This window comes from Delphinapterus leucas, chromosome 13, assembly GCF_059928025.1.
Source record: "Delphinapterus leucas isolate spDelLeu-1000000601 "Yukka" chromosome 13, BTC_Dleu_Yukka2, whole genome shotgun sequence".
Lineage (NCBI taxonomy): Eukaryota > Metazoa > Chordata > Mammalia > Artiodactyla > Monodontidae > Delphinapterus > Delphinapterus leucas.
This window is the reverse complement of record NC_143141.1, coordinates 55,262,217-55,288,020: the sequence shown is the minus strand read 5'-3', so window position 1 is coordinate 55,288,020 and position 25,804 is coordinate 55,262,217. Positions and strand designations below refer to the sequence as shown.

The 25,804-nt window shown below is 41.4% G+C and overlaps 2 protein-coding genes and 1 non-coding gene across 11 annotated transcripts in view; 2 read left to right on the top strand and 1 right to left on the bottom strand.

Annotated features, from left to right (window-relative positions):
- Positions 1 to 20,389, top strand: part of MSH6 (mutS homolog 6) — a 125,783-nt gene extending 105,394 nt beyond the window's left edge. For 3 of the 6 annotated variants that reach the window (XM_030762964.2, XM_022573904.3, XM_022573902.2), the window contains 9 exons: positions 9,870 to 10,069; positions 12,286 to 12,455; positions 13,718 to 16,262; positions 17,475 to 17,740; positions 18,774 to 18,891; positions 19,169 to 19,258; positions 19,666 to 19,820; positions 19,900 to 20,099; positions 20,219 to 20,389. In XM_030762964.2, coding sequence (XP_030618824.1) covers positions 9,870 to 10,069; positions 12,286 to 12,455; positions 13,718 to 16,262; positions 17,475 to 17,740; positions 18,774 to 18,891; positions 19,169 to 19,258; positions 19,666 to 19,820; positions 19,900 to 20,099; positions 20,219 to 20,300 — 3,826 coding nt within the window. In that variant the 3' untranslated portion in view covers positions 20,301 to 20,389. Of the gene's footprint in view, positions 1 to 2,787; positions 3,172 to 9,869; positions 10,070 to 12,285; positions 12,456 to 13,717; positions 16,263 to 17,474; positions 17,741 to 18,773; positions 18,892 to 19,168; positions 19,259 to 19,665; positions 19,821 to 19,899; positions 20,100 to 20,218 lie in introns of those variants that run through there. The other 3 variants (XM_089922347.1, XM_022573901.3, XM_089922346.1) reach the window with 3 other exon arrangements.
- TRNAK-CUU (transfer RNA lysine (anticodon CUU)) lies at positions 1,145 to 1,217 on the top strand. The gene has a single exon. It is a non-coding gene; the product is annotated as a tRNA-Lys (tRNA).
- Positions 20,356 to 25,804, bottom strand: part of FBXO11 (F-box protein 11) — a 99,949-nt gene continuing 94,500 nt past the window's right edge. For 3 of the 4 annotated variants that reach the window (XM_022573906.2, XM_089922350.1, XM_089922351.1), the window contains exons 19-23: positions 23,732 to 23,842; positions 22,880 to 22,987; positions 22,449 to 22,557; positions 21,772 to 21,870; positions 20,356 to 21,683 (exon numbers count right to left, since the gene is read on the bottom strand). In XM_022573906.2, coding sequence (XP_022429614.1) covers positions 21,554 to 21,683; positions 21,772 to 21,870; positions 22,449 to 22,557; positions 22,880 to 22,987; positions 23,732 to 23,842 — 557 coding nt within the window. In that variant the 3' untranslated portion in view covers positions 20,356 to 21,553. The remainder of the gene's footprint in view (positions 21,684 to 21,771; positions 21,871 to 22,448; positions 22,558 to 22,879; positions 22,988 to 23,731; positions 23,843 to 25,804) is intronic. The other variant, XM_089922349.1, reaches the window with a different exon arrangement.

Here is a 25,804-nt window from a genome sequence, read left to right as displayed (position 1 = left end):
CTCCCTGGACTGGTTGCTGCAGCTACAGTTGACTTCCTGAGCTCGTTGCTGCAGATTGAAGCCAAATCACAACTTCTGCAGCAACCAGTCCAGAAGACAAAGACTTCTGCAGCAACTGCCCCAGAACTGTCAGGACTTGGTTGATAACTAGTCAGCTTCTCTCTCTTTTTTTAAAAATTTTTTGGCTGTGTTGGTCTTCGTTGCTGTGTGCGGGCTTTCGCTAGTTGTGGCGAGCGGGGGCTACTCTTTGTTGTGGTGCATGGGCTTCTCACTACGGTGGCTTCTCTTGTTGTGGAGCACGGGCTCTAGGCGTGCGGGCTTCAGTAGTTGTGGCATATGGACTCAGTAGTTGTGGCACCCGGGCTTAGTTGCTCCGTGGCATGTGGGATCTTCCTGGACAAGGGCTCGAACCCGTGTCCCCTGCATTGGCAGGCAGATTCTTAATCACTGTGCCATCAGGGAAGTCCCCAGCTTCTCTCTCTTTTTTAATCCCCACTTCCAACTCAGGACCAATCAGAGGAAGCTAAGTATGCTTCCCCAAACCAATCACAGAGGATGCTCTACTTCTAGTTAGCCCACCTCCAGCTACCCCACGGCCAATCACAGCACACCTGATGCCTCTGCTTTTTCACTTTGAAGCTTTCCTACTCCTCTGTCTGCCTTTAAGTCTCTGCCAGACACAAGTGGTGGTAGCAAACTCTGAACAAGTATCTTGTTCTGTTTGTTCTGAGTTGGGTGTTCTTCACACACAGTATGTGCCTTCTGCATGGAGAAGGCTGGGTGACTTTACCTACCGAGGGATTGTGTGTTTGATGATTCTCAGATGTGTGACTTCTTACTCGTTTTACCTGTTTGTGGGAAGCATCTAACGGGCCTCCAAAATTTGGCCCGAAGTTATTATTGTTCTCATTAATGATGAGGAAACAAGTTGAGAGAAGTAAAATTGCTGTTACCTGCCTGGTGAGTTAGGTCAGAGGCCAGGTCTCGAGTTACCCCAAGCACTGGCTCTTAACCTCTGTCTTATAACTGGCTCATTCCCCCTGAGCCTACATTTCCTCTCTGTAAAACAAGAATAATAACATCATATTAAGTTGAATCAAATGAAACAGAATTTTTGTACTTTGAAAAAGTTTGAATACGGAATTCCCTGGTGGTCCAGTGGTTAGGACTCCACGCTCTTACTGTTGAGGGCCCTGGTTCAATCCCTGGTGGGGGAACTAAGATCCCACAAGCCGTGTGGCATGACCAAAAAAAAAGAGGTTGAATATTGGCAATTTTATACAGTTCAACCTAATATAATGTTGTGAGGATGAAATAAAACGATGTTAAACTGAAGGCAATATAACATTTCTATTAGTAACACAGGACTCCAGAAACACTTCACAGGATTTAAATTCCTACTCCACCCTTTTCTGGCTGTTCGGTCATGGGCCATCTGACCCATCTGTGCCTCAGTTTCTTCAGCCATAAAAAGGAGATATAAGACAGGTCAACAATGCCTTACTTGCAATTCTGAAATCCAAAAAGCTTTGAAAAACAAGTTTTGTGCAAACTCATTTGGTAGCAAATTTTGACCTGAGCTGACCCAAGGCTATTTATAGTCTATATTTATCCCACTTAGTGTGAAAAAGCATATGTTCTGCTGAAGGAATATGACGTTTGATTTTAGGGTGTTGCCCCAGACTCTCTGAGGGTGTCATGTATTATACTCATGTAGGGAAGAGTATTATTTCAAATACTGCTTCTGAAACAAAGCTGATTTTATTACATGCCTAGCACAGGAGAACGGTGTGGCAGGACACAGCCTCCTGAACAAAGCAAAGAGCTGATCTTTATATGTTCGCACCAAAGCACAGCTGTTGCTGATTGGGGCTGGTTTCTGGGATTCTGGATTCCATACTTACTTATTCACAGTTTGGGATTAGGGCCAAAGAGCTGTCAGTCTTCCAACGTCTTTCTTCAATTTGGAGAATAGGAACTTTTTATTCACACCTTGTGACTTTTCTAAAATATAAAATATCCTGCATTCTGAGACACACCTGGCCCAAGAAGTTCAGATAAGGAACGGTGGACCTGAAGTATTGATACTTACCTCACAGGTTATTGCGAGGATTTAATGAGTTAATCTATGTGAAATGACTGGATTGCTTCCCGGCAGAGGAAAGCTGTGTGGCTGGCAATTTTTTTTTTAAATCATAAACTCATACTGGGCCAAAAACTTAGCGTTCAGTTGTAAAGTATTTATCAAGTGCCTACTATGTGCAACGCTTTGAGAATACAAAGCGAACAGAAGACTTGATCTCCTGCTGATTTAAGTCTGGATCCTTTTTTTCTTTTCCGGTTCCTTGGGGTAAGCGTTCTAACAGAGCAGGATTGTTCATGCAGGCTCTGGAAGGCGTTTCTCCGCCAGGGCTTCTTTCTGTGGCCGTTCGGTTTACCCCTTGCACCGCGGCCACTCATGCTTACGCGGTGCACGCACTCGGCACACACCTGCCCCTGCGTGATCGCACCCCCGCGACCGCCAGATTCCCTTCTAAAGAGGAACGCCTTCCCGAGGGGGTCAGCCCCGCAGCAGCGCCCAGCTTCGCTCGGGCCGAGGTGTTCCAGTCCTAACCAGACCCGGACCATTCATGCCGCGGGGGCAGGAGGCTGGAGGCGCCACGGTCAGCTACCCCGCGCGGCGTGCTGGCCCCTCCCCTCCCCACGTCTCCTGGCGCCCGAGGGGGCGGGGCCGGACGCGCGCCGCCCGGGACTCCGCCCGCGAACGGCCTGCCGATTGGCCGATGGGGCCAGTGTTCCTCCGGCAGAGCGCGCCTCCCCCCCGATTTCCCGCCAGCAGGCCCCTCGCGGTACTTGCCGTGCCTCTAGTGGCTCGGTCCGACACAGCGGCTGGGCCTCGGCGACCGTGGCCATGTCGCGACAAAGCACGCTGTACAGCTTCTTCCCCAAGTCTCCAGCCCTGAGTAATGCCAGCAAAGACCCGGTCAGGGCCTCAAGTGAAAGCGCCGCCGCCGCTGCCACCGGGGCCTCTCCCCCTTCCCCAGGCGGGGATGCGGCCTGGAGCGAGGCCGGGCCTGGGCCGGGGCCACTGGCGGGCTCCACTTCGCGGGCCGAGGCGAGGAACCTCAACGGAGGGCTGCGGAAGTCGGCAGCCCCTGCGGTCCCCGCCAGGTAGCGGGGTGTCGGGGCGCAGCGAGGTCGCCTCAGGGGCCTGGGGGGTGCGCGGCCAGGCCCTGGGCTCGGAGGAGGTGGTGCAGTGGGGGGAGGCGCAGGGAGCCCAGGGAAGGGAGGCTCGCCTCGCGGGGGGGGGCGCTGGGGCGCTTGGCCAGCTCCTGGGCTCGGAGGAGGTGGGGTTGCATATTTGGCTTGAAAGAGCGCAGGGAGCCTTGGGGGTGTAGCTTGTAAACAGGGTAGGAGGAAAATCGGCTCTGTATGAAGGGTTGGAGGGGAAGGGAGGACGCACTTAGTTCGGGGGTAGAGGAGGACACGCGGTCCGTCAGGTGGGGGAGGAGGAGTGGAAGGTGCTCGGGGCAGGGAGGAGAAATGAGAGACGGGAGCGCTAAGGGTGCGGCGGGAAGAGAAAAGAGCTTGCCTGCTCGGCGTGGGGTGCGCCCCCAGGGCGAGGGAGGGGCTGGTGCCTACCCGGGGCGGGGGAGGGGTGGCGGGAAGGAGGAATGCCCGCCGGGGGGATGCCCCCCGGCCACCTGCAGGTTGTGGGGCGCGGCGTACTGCGAGTGGGACTCCCGGAGGACGTTTCTCCTTCACAGCTGGGACGGTGAATTACCGGTCCAGTAGTCGTTGGAGGAATACGCTCGATGTTTGGCTGAGCGCCTCGGACTCGAAGCCTCTGGCGGAGTGGGTGGGCGGGCCCTCGGCCTGGGTATGGGGGTTGGGGGTGGGCGACGAGATTAGAGCGCGAGGGGTGTGTCCACTCGTAGACGGAGGGGCCTGATTGGTGATAGTAAGGATTGCAGGGGCGGGGGAGCAGCAAGTGCAGGGATCCAGTTGGCTCATCCTGTAGGTAGACAGCATATGCCCCCAAACAGATCAAAGTTTAGGAACAGTGTTGATTTTGACACCTGGAAGTATTGTGCCAGTTGAAAATAATGTTAGTTTAAGGAACAGTGCATCTTTTTTTTTTTTTTTGGCCGCCCCCCTCCCCCAGGCTTTTGGGATCTCAGTCCCCGACCAGGGATTGAACCCCGGCCCCAGCAGTGACAGCCAGGAATCCTAACCACTAGACCACCAGGGAACTCCCTGATACAGTGCATCTTTTGCTGGCGATTTCAGGACAGGTTGGGGCTGTGTAATTTTTCCGGAATTGAGAGTGAGCCTCCAAAGGCCTTGCTCTGACTCTGGGCGGGGACGTAGGGACGCGATTATAGGGAAGCCTGCCCAGAGGTGTCTTCCTCGCATTCTCGGCAGTTCAGCGCTGTTCCAGGGCTTGACTGGCCTTTGTTGGAGCAGCGGGCGACATTTTGAAAAGCTCACATTTACTGTATCCCAGGTATTGTATTAGGCATAGTGTGTAATGGTAGCCATTTGAAAGGATGAAGAAATAGTGGTACAGAAAAATAAAGAACGCATTCAGGATAAGAAACTTGAGTAGTTGATTTACAATGTCCTGCGTTTTAGGTGTTATACAGATTTTTCAAAGTCTGCGTGGAATTACAGTGTTATTCTCCTTTAAGCGACCCTCTCAAGCAGTTCATGAGGTTGTGTGAAGAGTAGCAGGATATGCCACCCCAGAATGTGCCTCTGGCATAGAGGTTATTTTGAACTGATAATTTTTGAGAAACTGGGGGACACTGGAGAAGCTCTGAGAGCTATAGAAGTTACTCTTCTGTAAGGGAAATTTACATTTAAAAAGGAAATCTCCATTTGTAAGGATGTCTCCCTCTCTGTACTAGGAAGAGAAGAGTGACTCTAAATCATCCGAAACTTATTAAATGGAGAAGGCACTGACTGAAATCTGCATAACAACCATACCCTTGTTTTTTGTTCTTTTCCTGGTAACCTCCCTTATCTGTCCCCGCCACCCCACCTTTCTTTTGTCTTTATAAAGCTTCAGATGATGTTTTAAGATGGTGACTCGGGCCATCTCTAGGAGTTACTCAGTTTTCCTTAGTATCTCCCACGTTTATGGGGAGGTATACATGTTAATAAACTTTTGTCTGTCTTTTTCTTGTTAATCTTTTTTTTTTTTTTTGCGGTATGCGGGCCTCTCACCGCCGCGGCCTCTCCCGTTGCGGAGCACAGGCTCCGGACGCGCAGGCTCAGCGGCCGTGGCTCACAGGCCCAGCTGCTCCGCGGCGTGTGGGATCCTCCCGGACCGGGGCACGAACCCGCGTCCCCTGCATCGATAGGCGGACTCTTAACCAGTGCGCCACCAGGGAAGCCTCTTGTTAATCTTTTATTACAGGGGCTCTTAGCCAAGAACTCAGAAGGGTAAAGGGGAAAATATTTTTCCTTCCCTACATGTGCATCCTCTGTAACAGACTATTTTTCATGGTGAGAGATGCACAATGTGTTAATAATGTTTACTTAAACATGAATTTGATTCTTCCTGCATCCATTCTAAACGGATGGAGGTATTTATTGTATGGTTGTGCTTTATGTGTTGTATAGCATATGCTCTTTGTTTTTTTGAGGTCTGAATTTAGGAGACTTGTAAAAGCATAACATTGTTTACACTTGACCACCTACTATGGGGACTACTTCCAAAGTATTCAGGAAAGATGGGCATTTGATACTAGGCTTCTAAAGAAACTCCATTCAGTATATAGATTTGGCTTTCTTTTTTTTCTTAATTTTTGAATTTTACCTTATTTTTGTATACATAGATTTGGCTTTTATTCAACAAATGTTAACGTATCTACTCTGTCAGGCACAGTATTGGGCATTGTAGATCCTGGATATAACAGTGAATGGGACAAGCAAAAAGGCAATTCTAGAGCAGGAGCGGAGTTGGTGAGCTCCATGTGCTTTGGGGGGAGGATGGGGTATGTGTGGGTCCGGGTAGGCTTTCAGCTTTCTAGGCTGAGACTAGAGGACAAGAAGAAGTTAGCCAGGCTACTGTGGAGGTGAGGGAGTTTTAGAAGCTGGTGCAGGAAGAGGAAGGTCCTGCAAATTGAGAATGAAGAGGAGGCAGGAGCCTTAGGTATGCAGAGATCCAGTCACCAACAGGCTAATGGGCTACAAAGACATTTGGACTTTTTATGAGCGTCGTTGAACTCTTTAAAGAAGTTGAGCATCTTTTAATGGTCATTTGTCATTTAGTTTTCTCTTGTGCTCCAGTGTTAAAGTGTTTTGCCTGTTTTTTTTTTTCCCCTTAGTTACTTTGTCAGTCAGGTGTGATGCAAAAGTATTTTTCCACTTTTGTTGATGAGAGAAATGAAGGAGTCGAGGTGACATCAGTTTCAATAAATGGCTACAGGATGTATGTTTATGCACTCTAGGCCTGCTTCTCAGTACTTTATTTCTTCTGTAGTTTATTAAGACCATAATTGAAAGAGCTGTGAGCAAGGCTTCTGACAACTAAATCTGGGTTTTTAAAGCAAGTCTTAGCTAGTTCATTTTTCACAGTCTCATTTCAGTGATAATTATCTGTTGATTATGAGAAATGAGGGCAGTAAAAAATTTTAAGTGTATGCCTTGTACTCATTTATAGGAGTGGTATGTCAGACATTGACAAGTTTTTTTTCCTAAGAGCCTTTAGTTAAAGGTAACGATCTGCCCTAGTTGTAGGTGCCTTTCCTGAGAATTTTCATACAATTAAATCTGTAGTAATACATTTTCCATATAATATCATTGTAAGAAAAGTATTCAAGCTTTTAAAAAAGTATCATTGTGGACTCAGTTTCACAGACCTAATTTGATTTAATCGATATAATTAAAATTGGTATTTAAAAAGATGCTGAACTTACAATTTGGTCAGTGGGAGCCTCTTTTAAGCTGGCTTTTATGATTTTTTAAAATTATTATTATTTTTTTTGCGGTACGTGGGCCTCTCACTGTTGTGGCCTCTCCCGTTGCGGAGCACAGGCTCCGGACGCGCAGGCTCAGCGGCCATGGCTCACGGGCCCAGCCGCTCCGTGGCATGTGGGATCTTCCCGGACCGGGACACGAACCTGTGTCCCCCGCATCGGCAGGCGGACTCTCAACCACTGTGCCACCAGGGAAGCCCTTTTATGACTTTTTAACATTGCCCTCAGAACTTTTTAAAAATTTTTGGTTGTGTTGGGTCTTGTTGCTGTACGCGGGCTTTCTCTAGTTGCGGAGAGCAGGGGCTACTCTTTGTTGTGGTGCGCGGGCTTCTTATTGCGGTGGCTTCTCTTGTTGCAGAGCACGGGCTCTAGGCGGGTGGTCTTCAGTAGTTGTGGCGCACGGGCTCAGTAGTTGTGGCGCGCAGGCTCAGTAGTTGCGGCGCATGGGCTTAGGTGCTCCGTGGCATGTGGGATTCCTCCCAGACCAGGGCTCAAACCCGTGTCCCCGGCATCGGCAGGCGGATTCTTAACCACTGCGCCACCAGGGAAGTCCCTGCCCTCAGAACTTTTGAAAACATCTTTTCATTCTGATGAGGATGGTCAGTGTCCCTGCTTCTTAAGCTGCTCTCCGAAGAACTCTGGTTTCTTCTAGTATTTTATGTAGACTTCCTTTCTAATAATATTTAGGAAACAGTTTCCGAGGCCAGTTTGGATGATAATTTATTTAGGAAATAGTTTTAGAGGCCAGTTTGGATAATTTATATGGTCACTGTAGACCTAATGCGTAAGTGATGGGTGCCATAGTTATGCAAGCTGAAAGAAAGAAAGCCAAGTATGTGGGCAGAGGTACAGGTGGGCAGGTATGATGGGAGCCTTTGTTATTAATTGCTCTGATTACTTCTCTTTTCTCATTAGCTGTTTGAGGGTAGGGGAATTCTGCTCTAATGGTCCACCTTAAGAGGTAGATACAGACACTGATAGTTTGATTTCTAAAGTTGGCTTGAGAGCATGTTTCATGTTTGTGAAACTTGTATTTACATACACAAGTTTTTGTTAGACATACCCAGTCTATCTTTTATCGTTTATAGGAGCAAATTCTAGCAGTACATTGCTATCTACTGATTCTTTTTTAAAAAGTAGATAGCCAAAAATTTTGCCTACAAATTTGGGGCACAACTAGTAATCAACAATCAACACCAAGGTAATGGGCTGAAGAGGGAGCAAAAATAATGTGATTTTTAAAGCAAAAGCTTAAAGATCTGTTCACTGTATATTTAGCTTAAGTCATTTCTTATTTTTAATTGTATGAAGGCTTTTACACTTGTTTTTCTGAGCTGTCACCTTTTCCTCTTACTTTTTTTTTCGGTATGCGGACCTCTCACTGCTGTGGCCTCTCCCGTTGCGGGGCACAGGCTCCGGACGCGCAGGCCCAGCGGCCATGGCTCACGGGCCCAGCCGCTCCGCGGCGTGTGGGATCTTCCCAGACCGGGGCACGAACCCACATCCCCTGCATCCGCAGGCGGACTCTCAACCGCTGTGCCACCAGGGAAGTCCCAGCTTGTGGTTTTCTGATACCAGTGTGTGATAGACTTTGTGGTTAAGTGGCTACCTGCCTAAGTTAAGGGAAAGCCTGCTTGACAGTTCCACACGGAGATAAGGGTCTTTGTCTCCTGAATTAATGGATATGTTAGGAAGGATGAAGCACTTAAGGTAAGAAGTCTGAATGGTGCAGACACAGCTCCCTGTTTGAAGATGAGCCTTGTGGTGTTTGACAGCAATAATTATAAAGTTGTGCTGGTTGCTATAGATTTCTAAGTTGAAAGAAGAATGTACCTTAAAGGCCCTTGATATAAGCACCAGCTGAAGCCATGCTCCTGTTCTGGTTTCTTTTCTAACTGTTCCGCATAGGGATTTCCATATTCACATTTTTTTGAAGAAAGAAATACTTTAATTTTATGATTGGGCCTGATTTTATAAGGTGGCCTCAATTGATGATTCAAAAATGTCTAAAATATTCTTTTTGTAATGTGCTTATTTTACATTTGTAGTTATTCAGCGAAAACCTGTAAGCGGGCTTCAAAAATCTTGGTATATAGTACTTGAGCAGGGTTTATCAGTTGTTGTCCCTCTCCATCACTGAGGGACTCTTGTAGTCTGTTACTGGACACTGCTACCCTTCTCCCTCTCCTTTCCCCTCCTCTCCTTTTCTCAGGAAACCTTTAGGGCTAAATCAGCTTTTGTGAAGATTGAATCTCCTGTTGATTCTGTAGGCATTATGTACTCAACTATTTTGGGTACATTAGGCACTTATCTCTTGACTTAAGTTTTTCCATAAAGCTAGATTTTTAGGGTGAGGGTGGGGGTAGTAGTGTGCTATAGGTAGCTTTTGGAGTATTTGGAATACATTGGCGCAAAGTCGATAATAATATAAGCAGCAAATTTACACAGTCGGTATGTTTGGTATTAATACTTTGGGTCAGATCCTGTTCCTGTGTATACCATATGTGTAGTACAGGTGTTACTCATTATAATTTGGATCACAAGTACAATGAGTTTATGTCTTTTTCCTGCTATCAGTAGTCTATCAGAATTCTGCCACAGTTTTTAAACCTTGAATAATTCTGAGATAGTCTCTAACCTTAATACCATTATATTTGTGTTTGTCTTAATAAACATCGTGATATTTGCTTATGTTTTTAAAAATAACTTGAAAATGTTTTTAAAAATCATTAATTCTAGAATTTCTGTTCCTGTATATTAATGCCAGAAAATTTCAAAGGACTCTTAAAGATACCTTCCTTAAAATTGCTTCTTTGTAGGTAATTGCCTTTAATGTAGCTTAACAAAATATTAACCAAATTATGTATTTTCTTTTGGCAACAGTTCTTGTGACTTCTCACCAGGTGATTTGGTTTGGGCCAAGATGGAGGGTTACCCTTGGTGGCCTTGCCTGGTTTACAACCACCCTTTTGATGGAACATTCATCCGTGAGAAAGGAAAGTCTGCCCGAGTTCATGTACAGTTTTTTGATGACAGCCCAACAAGGGGCTGGGTTAGCAGAAGGCTGTTAAAGCCATATACAGGTAAAAGATTCACTCTGCAGATTGTGTGTGTTTGTGAGAGAGCGAGCATGCACGCACACATGAGTCTTGAGTGTTAGTGTCTCCCATACAGTGGAATTAAGCATATTTTACTCAAATAAATTGCAGGAGTGGTGTGGTGAAAGCTTCTAGCATGGGAAAAGGATAAGATGCAGCTGGTCTTAAGCTGCATTTCCGTCCTTCTGAGTGACTTACAGCAATATCATATCATTAAAGGAAAAATGATTTCATGATTGGATCTCGTGATTTGGACCAAAATGCCATACTCAGACATGAAAAGAGTAAATTAAAGTGTTCCCATCTTAAAGGTTCCAAAAGAAAATGCAGCCAAGATGCATAGAATATAGATCAGTGACATTCTTTAGGACAGATGGAGATGCATGCTACCTGGCCTTCAAAATCCTCACCTTATGAGCACATCTGCATTGAGGTTCACATCAGAAATCAGATTTCTGGAACCTTAACTTTCTCTTCCCAGGCCCGGCCTTATTTATCACAGACATCAGCAGTCCTGCATTTATAGCTTCACTTGGGCTGGGCGCACCCTATCAGTCTCTTGGATTGTACAGTGCATGTACAGCATGACTGCAGGATGCAGTGCCTGAACAGTCCAGCATGTACGGGTTTTTCTCCACTATCTTCAGACTCTCCTGGCTAGGACATTGTTGAACTCAGTGTTTTGGAATCAGAACAATGTTCATTTTCCCAGAAACCTCTGGGAATCATGCCTTTTGGTCATAGTACTCTTCATCCTGCAGGGCAGGGACGGCACACTGAAGAAAGTTAAGTCCACACAGAAATCTGACATGCAGGATGGAAAGAAAATAAGGGAATTTGGTTCAGTCTTCTCCACTAATTTGCTGTATAATCTTATTTTCTGATTCTGTTTGCATATATATATAATGAGAGAGAGAGTTGGACCAGATGATAAATGAGGTCTTTTTCCAGGACTAATTTTGAAATTCTAAACAAAGCTTTGGCAAAAAAGGACTTTAAAAAGAGATCAAAAAAGTTTACATTTATGTTGTAATTATTTTATAAAACAACCCATGTGCATACTGCTCTCTGCCCTTTAAATATCCATATCGTTGCAATACATGTATGTGAATAAATCAGCAAAGAGGCATGCATGAAAAAAAGTAGGCCTTCTTTGGGGGGCATGGTCTTAGAGCTGTAGTTTGCATCAGAGGTTTCGGGGAATGGCGATGACACCAGATAGGTGGGGGGGGGGTAAGTACAGCTGCAGCAGGTACTTTGGGAAAAGTTCAGAGCTACTCTTAATGATTTTGATTGTTGCAGTTTGTAGTTTTGGTGCAGCTCTTTAGAGAATTGAGAAATTGCAGCTTTGTTTTAGTCAGCTTATGAACGTTGCTAATTCCATGGAAATTTAGGATGTCCCATCAGTTTTAGTATATAGAAAGAAGGGTGTAATATAACATTTGGATCTGTTAGACAAACTCAGGTTCATTTTCCAACTATAGGTATATTCAGGTAGAAGAAGAGAAAAAGACATTCCTAGTTATGCCTCTTGGAAAAGATCTAAAACAATTCTGTATTGGTCTTGTGGATAGAAATTTTGCTCAGTGGATGGAAATGTCATTTAATACTATAGCTCTTTGAAATGAAGTGAATAAAGGAAAAGTTTTACTTTAAAGCAGAGCAAGACATTTTGATGCTACTGTTTTGAAAAAATTTAACATTACAAGTCTGAACTGTCCCAAAATGTAGGATTTTTTTTTTTTTTAAACATCTTATCTAACTGCCTTGGGAACAAACTTATTTTTAATATCATTGCTTCATTTAAGCGATAGTGTAGTTTTTGCCTTTCTTAAGTAATGTTTTTTTAAAAAGGGTCTCAAACCCCCTTTACATGTCATGCCTCACCTGAAGAGGAGGTGTGCCTAGGTGTTTCGGGTCACAGTCCCAGGTCATTATAGAAGAGAGACTAAGTGGTCCTGGGTGACCAACAGTTAAGGCAGCTTAAATGAGGTAAAATAGGTAATTTCAGTTTCACTGGTAGTTTTTCCCTGAAAATTCCTTCCTTGTAGGCTTTATTGATCTATCTGTATCAATCAGAAATAATGGGAGATTAAAAATTATACTTGATTGTTGTCACTCTTGTTCCTTAGGGCAAGTGTTATACATTGAGCCAAATATCCAGCCAACAGTTCCTATTTGTAAATAAATATGTTTTTTAGGTTCGAAGTCAAAGGAAGCCCAGAAAGGAGGTCATTTCTACAGTTCAAAGCCTGAAATACTCAGAGCAATGCAACGTGCAGATGAAGCCTTGAATAAAGACAAGATTAAGAGGCTTGAATTGGCAGTGTGTGATGAGCCCTCAGAACCAGAGGAGGAAGAAGAGACGGAGGTGGGACAGTGCTAACAGGCGGTTGTTACTTCTGTTAGGAGAGTGATGAAAAAGGGTCAGGGGCATATTAGAGTGGTATTTTCCATATATCTGTTTAGTACTCAAACATGCATACTTCTATACATTCCTGGACTGTAGGTCATGTTATATTATTTAGAATCTCAGCAGCCTAGCACCTCTTTTTACTTAAGTTCTCAAGCCTGCTAGAAAGACACATGCTGTAAAAGGCAGGACCATTTTGGTAACCAGTATAGAGAGCTAGGGACAGTAAGGACATGGTGATAAAATTGGTCCTGGTGTCTGGTAATAAGCTGCTGTATGAGGGTGTGGAAATTAATATCCAGTTTTATGCTCTAATACTTTTTGTTGTATTTTGGATTGGTAAGAATAGAGGTTGAGTAACCTTGAAATACAACCTTGGTTTCAAATATTAATGGTCACTATTTGAGTGAATTAAATCTTGTTAAGGAAATGAATAATTGGTATATTTAAAACAAACATAGTCATCATTCTCTAATTTAGTAAATTAATGCCGTGTGCTTAAAAAGATTCATCTATAAGTTTGATTTTGTTTTATTCTATTCTAGATGAGATAGGCAATAAGTAAGTTAATATAATGAGTATTTTAAGAGAAATGAAAGAAGAGTTTCTAACCTTATTTTTGAGGTTGAAACCAGAGATCTTAACGTTACTCAGATGTTTAGACCTGGATGGTAACTACAGAAATCATTTAGCCTCATACTACTTAACGTATGAGGGAGGCCCATGATAATAAGTGAATGTGCCTTGCCCAAGAAGGTACAGCTGGTTTGTGGAAAGCAGGGACTAGAACTAGGTTGATTTACTGCTTTTTTATACTAAAGAATTTATAAAATGGTAAACTTCATAACATGTCCAAATATAAGAGGAGAGGTGACCCTGGAAGAAAGATAACAGAAGAGGACTGAAAGTTTTTTCCACAGCTATGACTGTTAATGAGGACATCGTCTATGGGTATTTGTGCTGTGTGGTCATCCTAAGGACTTCATCAGTATTGAATAGGATAGAACTCTCATGACAGAATCACTTAATCCTGTATTGTGATACTTGTTTTAATGTTAGGCGAAACTGAAATTGATATCCCTTGAGAAAGAAAATAGTTTATTTCTGGAGGTGGGTTCTTCTCTTGATAGATGAAGTTGCAGCATATTGAGAGATTCCACAGCAATACTGTCATTTTCCAAATTTTACTTTGTTTTAAAATACTCTTCTTTGCCTTCCAGGCAGGTGCCACTTACGCATCAGATAAGAGTGAAGAAGAAAATGAAATTGAGAGTGAAGAGGAAGTGAGGCCAAAGGTGCAAGGATCTAGGCGAAGTAGCCGCCAGATAAAAAAGCGAAGGGTCATATCAGACTCTGAGAGTGACATTGGTGGCTCTGATGTGGAATTTAAGCCAGATGCTAAGGAGGAAGGAAGCAGTGATGAAATAAGCAGTGGAGTAGGGGATAGTGACAGTGAAGGCCTGGACAGCCCTGTTAAAGTTGCTCCGAAGAGGAAGAGAATGATAACTGGTAATGGCTCCCTCAAAAGGAAAAGTTCAAGGAAGGAAATGCCCTCGGCCACCAAACGAGCAACTGGCATTTCATCAGAAACCAAGAATACTTTGAGTGCTTTCTCTGCCCCTCAAAATTCTGAATCCCAAGCCCACGTTAGTGGAGGATGTGATGACAGTAGTCGCCCTACCATCTGGTATCATGAAACTTTAGAGTGGCTTAAGGAGGAGAAGAGAAGAGATAAGCACAGGAGGCGACCTGATCACCCTGATTTTGATGCATCCACACTCTATGTGCCTGAGGATTTCCTTAATTCCTGTACTCCTGGGATGAGAAAGTGGTGGCAGATTAAGTCTCAGAACTTTGATCTTGTCATATTTTATAAGGTGGGGAAGTTTTATGAGCTATACCACATGGATGCTCTTACTGGAGTCAGTGAACTAGGGCTGGTATTCATGAAAGGCAACTGGGCCCATTCTGGTTTCCCTGAAATTGCATTTGGCCGATATTCAGATTCCCTGGTCCAGAAGGGCTATAAAGTAGCACGGGTGGAACAGACCGAGACCCCGGAAATGATGGAGGCACGATGCCGAAAGATGGCACATATATCTAAGTATGATAGAGTGGTGAGGAGGGAGATCTGTAGGGTCATTACCAAGGGTACACAGACCTACAGTGTGCTGGAAGGTGACCCCTCAGAGAACTACAGTAAATACCTTCTTAGCCTCAAAGAAAAAGAAGATGATTCTTCTGGCCACGCTCGAGTGTATGGAGTATGTTTTGTTGATACCTCGCTAGGGAAGTTCTTCATAGGTCAGTTTTCAGATGATCGCCATTGTTCCAGGTTTAGGACGTTAGTGGCACACTATCCTCCAGTACAAGTCTTGTTTGAGAAAGGAAATCTCTCAGTGGAAACTAAGATGATTCTCAAGGGTTCATTGTCCTCTTCTCTTCAGGAAGGTCTGATACCAGGTTCCCAGTTTTGGGACGCAGCCAAAACTTTGAGAACTCTCCTTGAAGAAGGGTATTTTACGGACAAGTTAAATGAGGACAGTGGGGTGATGTTACCCCAGGTGCTTAAAGGTATGACCTCAGAGTCTGATTCTGTTGGGTTGACACCGGGAGAGAAGAGTGAATTGGCCCTCTCTGCTCTTGGTGGTTGTGTCTTCTACCTCAAAAAATGCCTTATTGATCAGGAGCTTTTATCAATGGCTAATTTTGAAGAATATATTCCCTTGGATTCTGACACGGTCCGTGCTACAGGACCTGGTGCTGTCTTTGCTAAAGCCAGTCAACGAATGGTGCTAGATGCTGTGACATTAAACAACTTGGAGATTTTTCTGAATGGAACAAATGGTTCTACTGAAGGGACCCTGTTAGACAAGATTGATACTTGCTATACTCCCTTCGGTAAGCGGCTCCTAAAGCAATGGCTTTGTGCCCCACTCTGTAACCCTTATGTTATCAGCGATCGTCTAGATGCCATAGAAGACCTAATGGTTGTGCCTGACAAAATCTCTGAGGTTGTAGACCTTCTAAAGAAGCTTCCAGACCTTGAGAGGCTACTGAGTAAAATTCATAATGTTGGTTCTCCCCTGAAGAGCCAGAACCACCCAGATAGCAGGGCTATAATGTATGAAGAAACCACATACAGCAAAAAAAAGATTATTGATTTTCTTTCTGCTCTGGAAGGATTCAAAGTACTATGTAAAATTATAGGGGTTATGGAGGAAGTCATTGATGACTTTAAGTCTAAAATCCTTAAGCAGGTCCTTACTCTGCAGGCAAAAAATCCTGAAGGCCGCTTTCCTGATTTGACTTTAGAACTAAACCGATGGGATACAGCCTTTGACCATGAAAAGGCTCGAAAGACTGGACTGATTACTCCCAAGGCAGGATTTGACTCTGATTATGATCAAGCTCTTGCTGACATAAGAGAAAATGAACAGAGCCTCCTGGAATACTTGGAGAAACAGCGTAGTAGAATTGGCTGTAGGACCATAGTCTACTGGGGAATTGGTAGGAATCGTTACCAGTTGGAAATTCCCGAGAATTTCATCACCCGTAATTTGCCAGAAGAATATGAGTTGAAATCTACCAAGAAGGGCTGTAAACGATACTGGACCAAAACAATTGAGAAAAAGTTGGCTAATCTGATAAATGCTGAAGAACGGAGAGATGTATCATTAAAGGACTGCATGCGGCGACTGTTCTATAACTTTGATAAAAATTACAAGGACTGGCAGGCTGCTGTGGAGTGCATCGCAGTGTTGGGTAAGGTTTTCAAGAGGCTTGTTCCTAAAGCTTTGGTTAGTAACGTCCTGTGTTCCAATTGTATATTAAGATTGGAAAGTCCATTGGAAAGTCCTCATTGACTTGTATCCCTAAACTCAAGGGACACGTATATAATCAAATTTCAGTTGAATTTGTAGTATTCAATAAATGCTGTTTTTTAGGCTATTTTTTGTCACACTAATTTAAAGCTATCCCTTGACCTATCACTCAGTTTTTCTTTTTATATATATATACACACACACACACACATATATATATATATATATGCACCCTTGCATTCTTTTTTTGTATTTCAGTGAATCTCTTTATGTGAACGTTTCAAAAGATTTTAATCCTCCCTTTTTCTTTTAGCCCAAGTTGTCACACTTTCTTTTCTACAGTTGATTTCTAAGAGCCCTGATTTACATATTTGTAATTTGGTAACCTTTTCAGCTTCATAAGTAATTTCCTTTTTCTTTAAATTTCATGGCCAAGTCATTTGGAGCCTTTGCTTGTTTTACAGTTTTGGGTTTTTTTCTGTTGTAAAAATGCAGCAACCATAATTTACCCAAATTTGTAACAAAACTATTTTAGTCTGAACACAACTGTCCAGAAAAAAATGGCATCCTGTTGTTTTTGAGTGTGTATATCTATCATGGTTTTTGAGTGTGCCACATTTATTACTTAAGCCAATACAGTTTTAAACAATTTGGTAGGTAATGTAAAATCATCCCTCAGCTCAAGTGTTCAAAATTGGTCAATATATTTTCCTCTTAAGATTTTGCTTATTGTCAGAATATTCTGCTTCTAAGAAGTGTCAGCTCCATGGTTATATCAAGGAGAGACCACTACAGCATCTCTCTGTTGTATCTTAGCTTTCCTTTGGCATACCTCTGGTTTAGATATTAGAGGACTTAAAATCTACTTTGAGGGGATATTTTCTTGGGCTTGAAATTGGAAGTTAATTCTCATTTCAGTACAAGTGCTGTAAGACATGTAAAACATTTAGGCTGATGACTTATTTTTGTGCAGTTAAAACAATGTCACTAGAGTGCTTACTTTTAGAAAAAAAGCTGCCATGTCTAAAGGGCAAGTAGAGCATGCCCCCTTCACTAAAAAAACATTTCTGGAAGACTTATAGAAGTTGGGCCTTTGTGCTTATCAAGAAACCTCAAAAATGATGAAGCTTCACTTTTGACCTCTCTTTAACAGATGTCTTACTGTGCCTGGCCAACTACAGTCGAGGGGGTGATGGTCCTATGTGTCGTCCAGAAATTCTGTTGCCAGAAGAAGATACTCCTCCCTTTCTAGACCTTAAAGGATCACGCCACCCCTGCATTACGAAGACTTTTTTTGGTGATGACTTTATTCCAAATGACATTCTAATAGGCTGTGAGGAAGAGGAAGAAAATGGCAAAGCTTACTGTGTGCTTGTTACTGGACCGAATATGGGGGGCAAGTCTACGCTCATGAGACAGGTAAACTTGAAGTTTTGTTACACCAAATTATTTGTAACACTTAACGAGTGAATATGGTACATATTTAGGCCACCGTTTCCCAAGGAGCATATGATAGAATTCAGTCATTGACTTATTAGGAAGCAAAGGGAAACTCCTTGAGTCATGAAACTAAGAACTGTATTCTTCTTATTGGTCAAATATTTGCCTGATGTTAAGGGAAGTATATTAAGGTGAAGGTGGTTTCAGGCCATGAGTTTATGAACTCTTTGATTGAATCCATTTCCTGTGAAGGCAGAGGTATTCATAATGAATGAAAATTATACACGTTTTATGTTTGTTCTTAAATTAGGTTCATTTCTAGGAATCCTTATACAAGAACCATTGCACTTGTTCATACAGGAAAGTGATTCATGACCTCTAGTTAACTGTTGGGAACTGCTTTTAGGGAAGACAATAAATATATTTTTCTGACCACCTGCCAAGGGTTAGTAGCTATTGAGCTAAATATGATTTAGATTTTAAAGGGTTGTAGAAAAAAAACGTGTAACAGACATTGGGCCCTTGACAGAAAATGTTTGCTGACCCCCTAACTCTACTGCACTGTATTATATTTCTGTAAAAATTTGCTAACTAGAGAGGAGCAATAGTGTAGTAAGGTGGTTTTCAACCTCCTTTTCATTTTTAAATCAAAAATCATCTAGAGAGCACAACAAAAAAGTACCTGGGAGTTGGGGTGTGTTCATCCTCTGAAACTGTTTGGTCTGGAATTGGTTCTGGGCATCAGTAGTTTTAGGTTGAGAATCACTAGTGTAGTTGGTTAGCATATAGGTGCTGAGGTTTCAAATAAAGCCAGTTAGACCCTAAGCCTCATGCCTTCCTAAGCCTCACTTTTCCTACTTAGGTTTGTGAAGAATTTTTTTAGAGTGCCTGACTACTCCTAGTTAATAAAGATTTATTAGGGCTTATTATCTCTGTCTTCTGGATATACATAGATCTCTCTCTCTGTTCTCTAACACCAGTCATAAAAGACCTTTTTCTCCCTCATTCACAGGCCGGCCTACTGGTTGTAATGGCCCAGATGGGTTGTTATGTACCAGCTGAAGTGTGTAGGCTCACACCAATCGACAGAGTGTTTACTAGACTTGGTGCCTCAGACAGAATAATGTCAGGTGAGTTTTTTTCCCTACCTAAGGCTCTGTTATTTGACAGTTCATTTCTATATTTTAGGTGTTAAACACATCTACCTTTAAATAGGATGTTTTATTTTTTTTTTCTGGTGTTACGCAAGGCAGAATGCTTTCAGACATTTGAAAGCATTATGCAATTTTAAACATACTAGAAGTAATCTCTTAGTATCATGGTAGTTCATAATAGATTCAAAGGATATGAATCTACTGTTACAATAGGATTCTTAAAATGATCACCTATTTGTGATTTTTTTTGTAGGTGAAAGTACATTTTTTGTTGAATTGAGTGAAACTGCCAGTATACTTAAACATGCAACAGCACATTCTCTGGTGCTTGTGGATGAATTAGGTAAGATACTAAAATTTCCAAAACATTAGTACAAAGAATTATTTTTCTGGAAAATGGTCTGAAGGACACATCTCTTAAAGACTATGAATACACTCACATTCGTCCATAGACCCCACAGTTGGCCCTAAGGTGGCAATTTTACAGGGATAATGAGAATATTTATTGGATAATGAGGCTATTTAAAGAGAACTAAAAGGAAGTTTCTGAAGTGCAGTGGTACTCAAGTAGTATTACTCAACTCCAAGCAGACCTACTTAGCTAGAGAGGGCCTGTTTACAGAATGCTTTTGAATATACTAAACTGATCTTTAGTACATTTTTTTCCATTCCTTTGTGAGGTATGTCCTTCTTCGTACATAATATGGCAGATTGTGTAATACATAGTTCATGTATATTTTATTTTCATAGGAAGAGGTACTGCAACATTTGATGGGACAGCAATAGCAAATGCAGTTGTTAAAGAACTTGCTGAGAATATAAAGTGTCGTACATTGTTTTCTACCCACTACCATTCATTAGTTGAAGACTATTCTCAAAATGTTGCAGTGCGCCTAGGACACATGGTATGTACAAGTTGTTGATTCAAAAGTTATGTTTTTGAATGGGTACTTCCATTGCCAGCATGTAATTTTTCTTTTTTAGGCATGCATGGTAGAAAATGAATGTGAAGATCCCAGCCAGGAGACTATTACCTTCCTGTATAAATTCATTAAAGGAGCCTGTCCTAAAAGCTATGGCTTTAATGCAGCAAGGCTTGCTAATCTTCCAGAGGAGGTTATTCAAAAGGGACACAGAAAAGCAAGAGAATTTGAGAAGATGACTCAGTCACTGCGATTATTTCGGTAATTATAACTGGATATAATTTTACCATGTAGTTGATTAACAAAAAACAGTAAAAGGAATGGATGATGCACTGTGAAAAATGTAAACTAAAACAACTTTTTTTTAAATTTATTTTAAGGGAAGTTTGTCTGGCTAGTGAAAGGTCGACTGTAGATGCTGAAGCTGTCCGTAAGTTGCTGACTTTGATTGAGGAATTATAGACTACATTGGAAGCTTTGAGTTCACTTTTGACAAAGGTGGTAAATTCAGACAACATTATGATCTAATAAACTTTATTTTTTAAAAATGACCATTTTTCCATTTTCTTTCTAGGAAATTAAACCCTTTTAATTCTTACCTACCTTCTACATAATGGTTATTGAATACTCCACAATATATTAAGTCTAGATGTTATGGTACATGCATACACTTTCAGGCTGTTTATACCCACTGTCACCAATACACATAAATGGGGTGGGGGGGAGCTATGAAACTGTATAGGGCTGTATATATATACTTGTCTCAGCTTAATGCGGGAAATTCTTTTAATTTCCAGCAATTTGTCTAAACTGTTCAAAAAAAAACTATGAACAGAGTTCAAATACAGGACTGTTTTGAAGAGACTTTCTAAAGTGTACTTTTAAAACATAGTAGTTTTTACCTTTCACAAAACTGAGTTACAAGAATACTTTTGTTTTACAGTGCATCCCTTCCTAGGAAGTCTCATTAAAACACTCACTTTGTCTAGGGGTGATCTTGAATGCTGCACAGGGAAGGGAAGGAAATATAGTCTTAACTTTTCTTAAAGGATACCAGAAACATTGCTGGATATAATTTAAGATTAGTGTTTTCTCTTTCATAGAAAGAACGTACATACTGGGACATGAGTACAGTTACAGCAAGTCTAGGTGTGCTAACAAAACAGGGCACATTCAAGTACAATAAGATTTTGCTTGAAATTAAAAACAAACTACATGAGATTAAAGCATTAAAATCATATTTCTCAATCTGAATACATGTTAAAAAAAAATCAAAAGAAATGCAGAAGTGCTAGCTCACATTTTTACCATATTACAAAAGCACTTGGTACCCACGTCCATAAAGGCAGCAACAAAGCTGCTTGTCTATTGAAGAGTACTACTGCAAATTGGACTGCATTCAATGCTAGTTGTAAAAACACCAGCTTTTTTCAGAAGTTGGTATCTGTACAAAATTGCAGCTTATTTTCTTCACTTCTGTCCCTTCAAAAGTCTTTACACAGTAATGCTAAAACACCCAGCTTTGAGATCCTGAGTCAATATATTGCCACTTTCTTTTTGGTAGCTTGAGCTTCATAGTGTCAACTGACCTTGTGTATCCATTTTTAATACAGTCTCTTCCTGTAGCATGGGCAAATATTTTAAATCTTCTTCCAAAAAAAAATGTTTTAAGTTATGATGTTAGAATGGCAGGACTTTTTCTTTAGGGAAGGAATTCAGTTGTGCTGCAATGTATTAGATTCTATAGGTGGAGCAGAGTCATATAGTGTATCTGTATCATGTGTAGGCTCACCAGCTAATGTACAAGGATTAGACAGTGTTCCAGCACCACAGTCACAGAAAAACCTAAAGCAAAATGAAAACCCAAAGATTAGGAAAGTGAGGGGAGGAAAATAATCGGGTAATACAGCAAGCAAGTGTGCTACATACATACCTATCATGTCTAATAAATTCTACATCATGTCCCTGATGGCACTTCTTAATGCAGTTCACACATATGGCATTTCGGTCTGTGGTGTTACAAGTGTGACATCTAAAAAGCAAAAGCTTACATTATTTTCCTTGATCATGTTATTTATTCAAAACACTGCAATTTGTTTACCTATTACCCTATGGCCTTTGGCTTATAAAAGAGGCCCCCAATTTTTGTGGCTCTTATCTAGGGACTTTAGTGGAATAAGTGAATTTCCTATTTTGTGTCTTCTGAGGAAAACAATTAAGTTCCTATCAAGTCTTCACTGAATCAGTATGGGGGAGGGGAAGTCAAAACCCACTCATGGTGGCTGGGATATAAGGAACACTTAATGACAGCTTTACCTTGAAACTCCTAGGAAAGCAGTACGTTTCACATTTTCAGTGGTATCAGTAGTTACTGCAGTATTACATTTTCCCATATTTTACGGTCTCAAACAGGATCCTCAAAGTAGATTGATCACATAACTCAATGTGGACAATTAATAAAATTTTCAGTTATATTTTTCCATTAGCAAAAACCCAATTTACTTTCTTAGCTCATACATTTAAGGGAAAGCTAAATATGTGAGCTCTTGTCAGTTTAGAAAAGTAAATCTTACTCTCCCATTTCAAGACTCAAATAATTTAGAAATATACCTGTAGAAATCATGCATGGGGTAGCTGGTGTAACTTGATATTTTATATAAACATTGGCCTCTACTAACAGCCTTTTCTATGGCGTCTTGATTGTTCATTATTTTGTTATCTGTAATAAAAAAAAAATTCTAGAGTATAAAGGCTTAAGGTAACAAATTACAGGATTATTTTAATAGTTTTTAAGAACTTTAAAAGAGGCTAACCAATGAAGTAAAAAAGTCGGCTAAGAACAGAAATGAGTTTTCCTTGTACAAGATACTCCAACTATTTAGGACAAGGTGAAACAAAACTCTTTCAAAATAGTTCTCTTGAATTGCTGGTTAACTACTATACAGTGACAGAAGGTATTAAGTTACTGAATAACAATGGCTTCTATCATCTTTTCATGGCATATTTAGTGCATTATAGGCAGAACACAGACTCCAACATACCTTTCATTGTCACATTAACACCAGATGCTAAAAATAAGCCTCCAAACCGGTTGTTAAAAATCTGATTGCCTTCTAGTGTTGCAGTTGCATGATTTGTAATTTCAATACCTGAAGCAAAATTTACAAACAGCAGATGCATCACTTTATATATAGTTTCTTAAAAGAAACCTGAAATATAGCAAATATAGTGAACTACTTCTTTTACATAAAAAGTATATTAACTGTTAACATCGAAAGAAATAAATGCAAATGTTTATTTGAATTGTTTATAGTAACATTCAATTCACTTTCCACTGTTGATAATCCTCTGTCCCTGCTAAAAGGAATGATAGAGATGGTTTGTAATTTACTTTTATTAATAATGACATTTTAAAATTTCTTTGCAAACTAAGAAGATAGGGCCCAGAAATATGTGTAGGTAGGAGCTAGATGGTTATTTGGAATTATTAAGAGAAATCCTCTTCAGTGGCAAAAAGCTGAAATATATGCATGATACTTGGACTTCACTTACCAAGATCTTTAAAAAAGCATTCTGTTTGGCCATTTGTGAGGCCAGAGGGCTTGCATTTATCTGAATTTATTTCGAATGGTAGTACTAGCCTGTTATTTACTCTATGCAATTGATGATTCATAACTACTACTGAACTACAAGAGCAATATTATAAAGTTGGCTTAGAGTGGAAGAATCCAAAACTTGGATTAGGTGCTCTTATAAGCAATTGTTAACAGGCATTCAGCCAACTTCTGCAGCATACTTTTGCACACCTTAGTTATTAAGCAAAAGAGATAATATACCAAGCATCAATTTTATGTACAGAAAACAAGCTACAGGTAACAAAGGAAAATACAAACCTGCAGCAAATCCATCAAATATTCTGTTTTTCCTCAAGACTGGATGACTATTAGTGCTGATGAGAACACCTGCTTGAGCATTCCTGAAAATATCATTTTCTTCAAGGAGACCTATAATAAAATATTTCCCCAGATTAAGGCTAATGCATATAGCAAATTTTACTAGCCTTTTTGGTGGTATTTAGGTTTTCTTTTAGTTTCTTATTAACTGGATTGTGAAATTCATAGGACTAATTTTTCAACGGAAAAGAAATTTTATTAGTAATTCATAGATATTTAAAGTAGAATTTAACCAAAAATTGCTAAAATTGGCTGGTAACCATTCTAACCAAGAAACTGAAGTTCCATGGTTGCAAGGACCATTTCTAGCTTATGAATCAATCCCTAGTGCCCTGGCACAAAGCTGATTCTTACTGAACACTGCTGAATTAAAATTAATTCCTTTGAAATATTTTTAGAACCTTTGCACTCTCCATGTTTTAGTTCAAGCCCTGATTCTTTCTGGCCCCTATCAGCATTCCTTGATCCATTTCTTTCACTCCAACCTCTCTTCTGCTGTTGTGTTTCCCACCACTCTATCATATCCCTTATCTGTATAAACTATCAGAATAAAGTTTAAAATTAATTTGCTATTTACAAAAAACTCGGGGACTTCCCTGGTGGCACAATGGTTAAGAATCTGCCTGCCAACGCAGGGGACACAGGTTCCATCCCTGGTCCAGGAAGATCCCACATGCCACAGAGCAACTAAGCCAGTGCGCCACAACTACAGAGCCTGTGCTCTAGAGCCTGCGTGCCACAACTACTGAGCCCGTGTGCTGCAACTACTGAAGCCCGCACGCCTAAAGCCGGCGCTCCACAACGAGAGAAGCCACTGCGATAAGAAGCCCATGCATTGCAACGAAGAGTAGCCCCCGCTCGCCGCAACCAGAGAAAGCCCGCGCGCAGCAATGGAAGACCCAACACAGCCTGCATGCATGCATGCATAAATAAATAAATTTATAAAAAAGAGAAAAAAAAATATTCCCCCAACCTACTCCTCTGTCTCACTATATTACCTACACTCTGAATATGCTATACATTTTTATCCCTAATGCCTTTGGTTTATATTATTTCCTCTTTCTGCAATGTCCTGTACTCTTCTTAACGACACTTCCTCTGGGAGGTTTTCAGTTTTCCTCCATCAAATTAATTATTAATTCTCTGCTGGCAGGATAACATAATGATTAAGAGGGCTGAGGAATGAGACTTCATGCCTTCAAATACTGACTTCACCACTTCCAAACTCTGAATGGGAAAATTACTTACCTTCTCTTTGTCTCAATTTCCTTATCTGTAAAATGGGCATAATAGCACCTACCACATAGGGATGTTGAGGGTTAAATTAGTTAACACATGTAAAAGTACACAGTACTAAATAAGTATTAGTTAATATTACTCCTATAAAATCTACTTATGTATAGTGAATCATATTTAGTTGTGTTCTAGTGTTTCTCTGCTCCCTGAAGACATGAAATGTTTTTATTTCTGTACATATTTGATCCATCTGTAGTAGTTCACAGTATTGACCTCTAAATTCCCTTTCCCCTAGAAAACACTATTCCAAGACCCTGCCTCTAATCTTTTTTTTTTAAATATTTATTTATTTATTTGGCTGCACCAGGTCTTAGTTGCGGCAGGCAGGGTCCTTAGTTATGGCATGCGAACTCTTAGTTGCGGCATGCATGTGGGATCTAGTTCCCTGACCAGGGAGTGAACCCGGGCCCCCTGCGTTGGGAGCACAGAGTCTTAACCACTGCGCCACCAGGGAAGTCCCCCTGCCTCTAATCTTGCATATGTCCACTATAACCTCCTCAAATGCTATTGCTAAGATGTAGTCCAAACTGTACCGCATATATACAAAGCCTTTTCATTATACTGTATATATAAACAAAGCCTTTTACGATTTGGGCGCTGCCCCCTTTTCCGGCCTCGACTTTCAGTATCTCTTGCCTTACTAAACCACTTTGTTTCCTTTAGACTTTTGCTTACAATGTGCCACTCTATTAGACTATAAACTTTCTGGATGTAGTA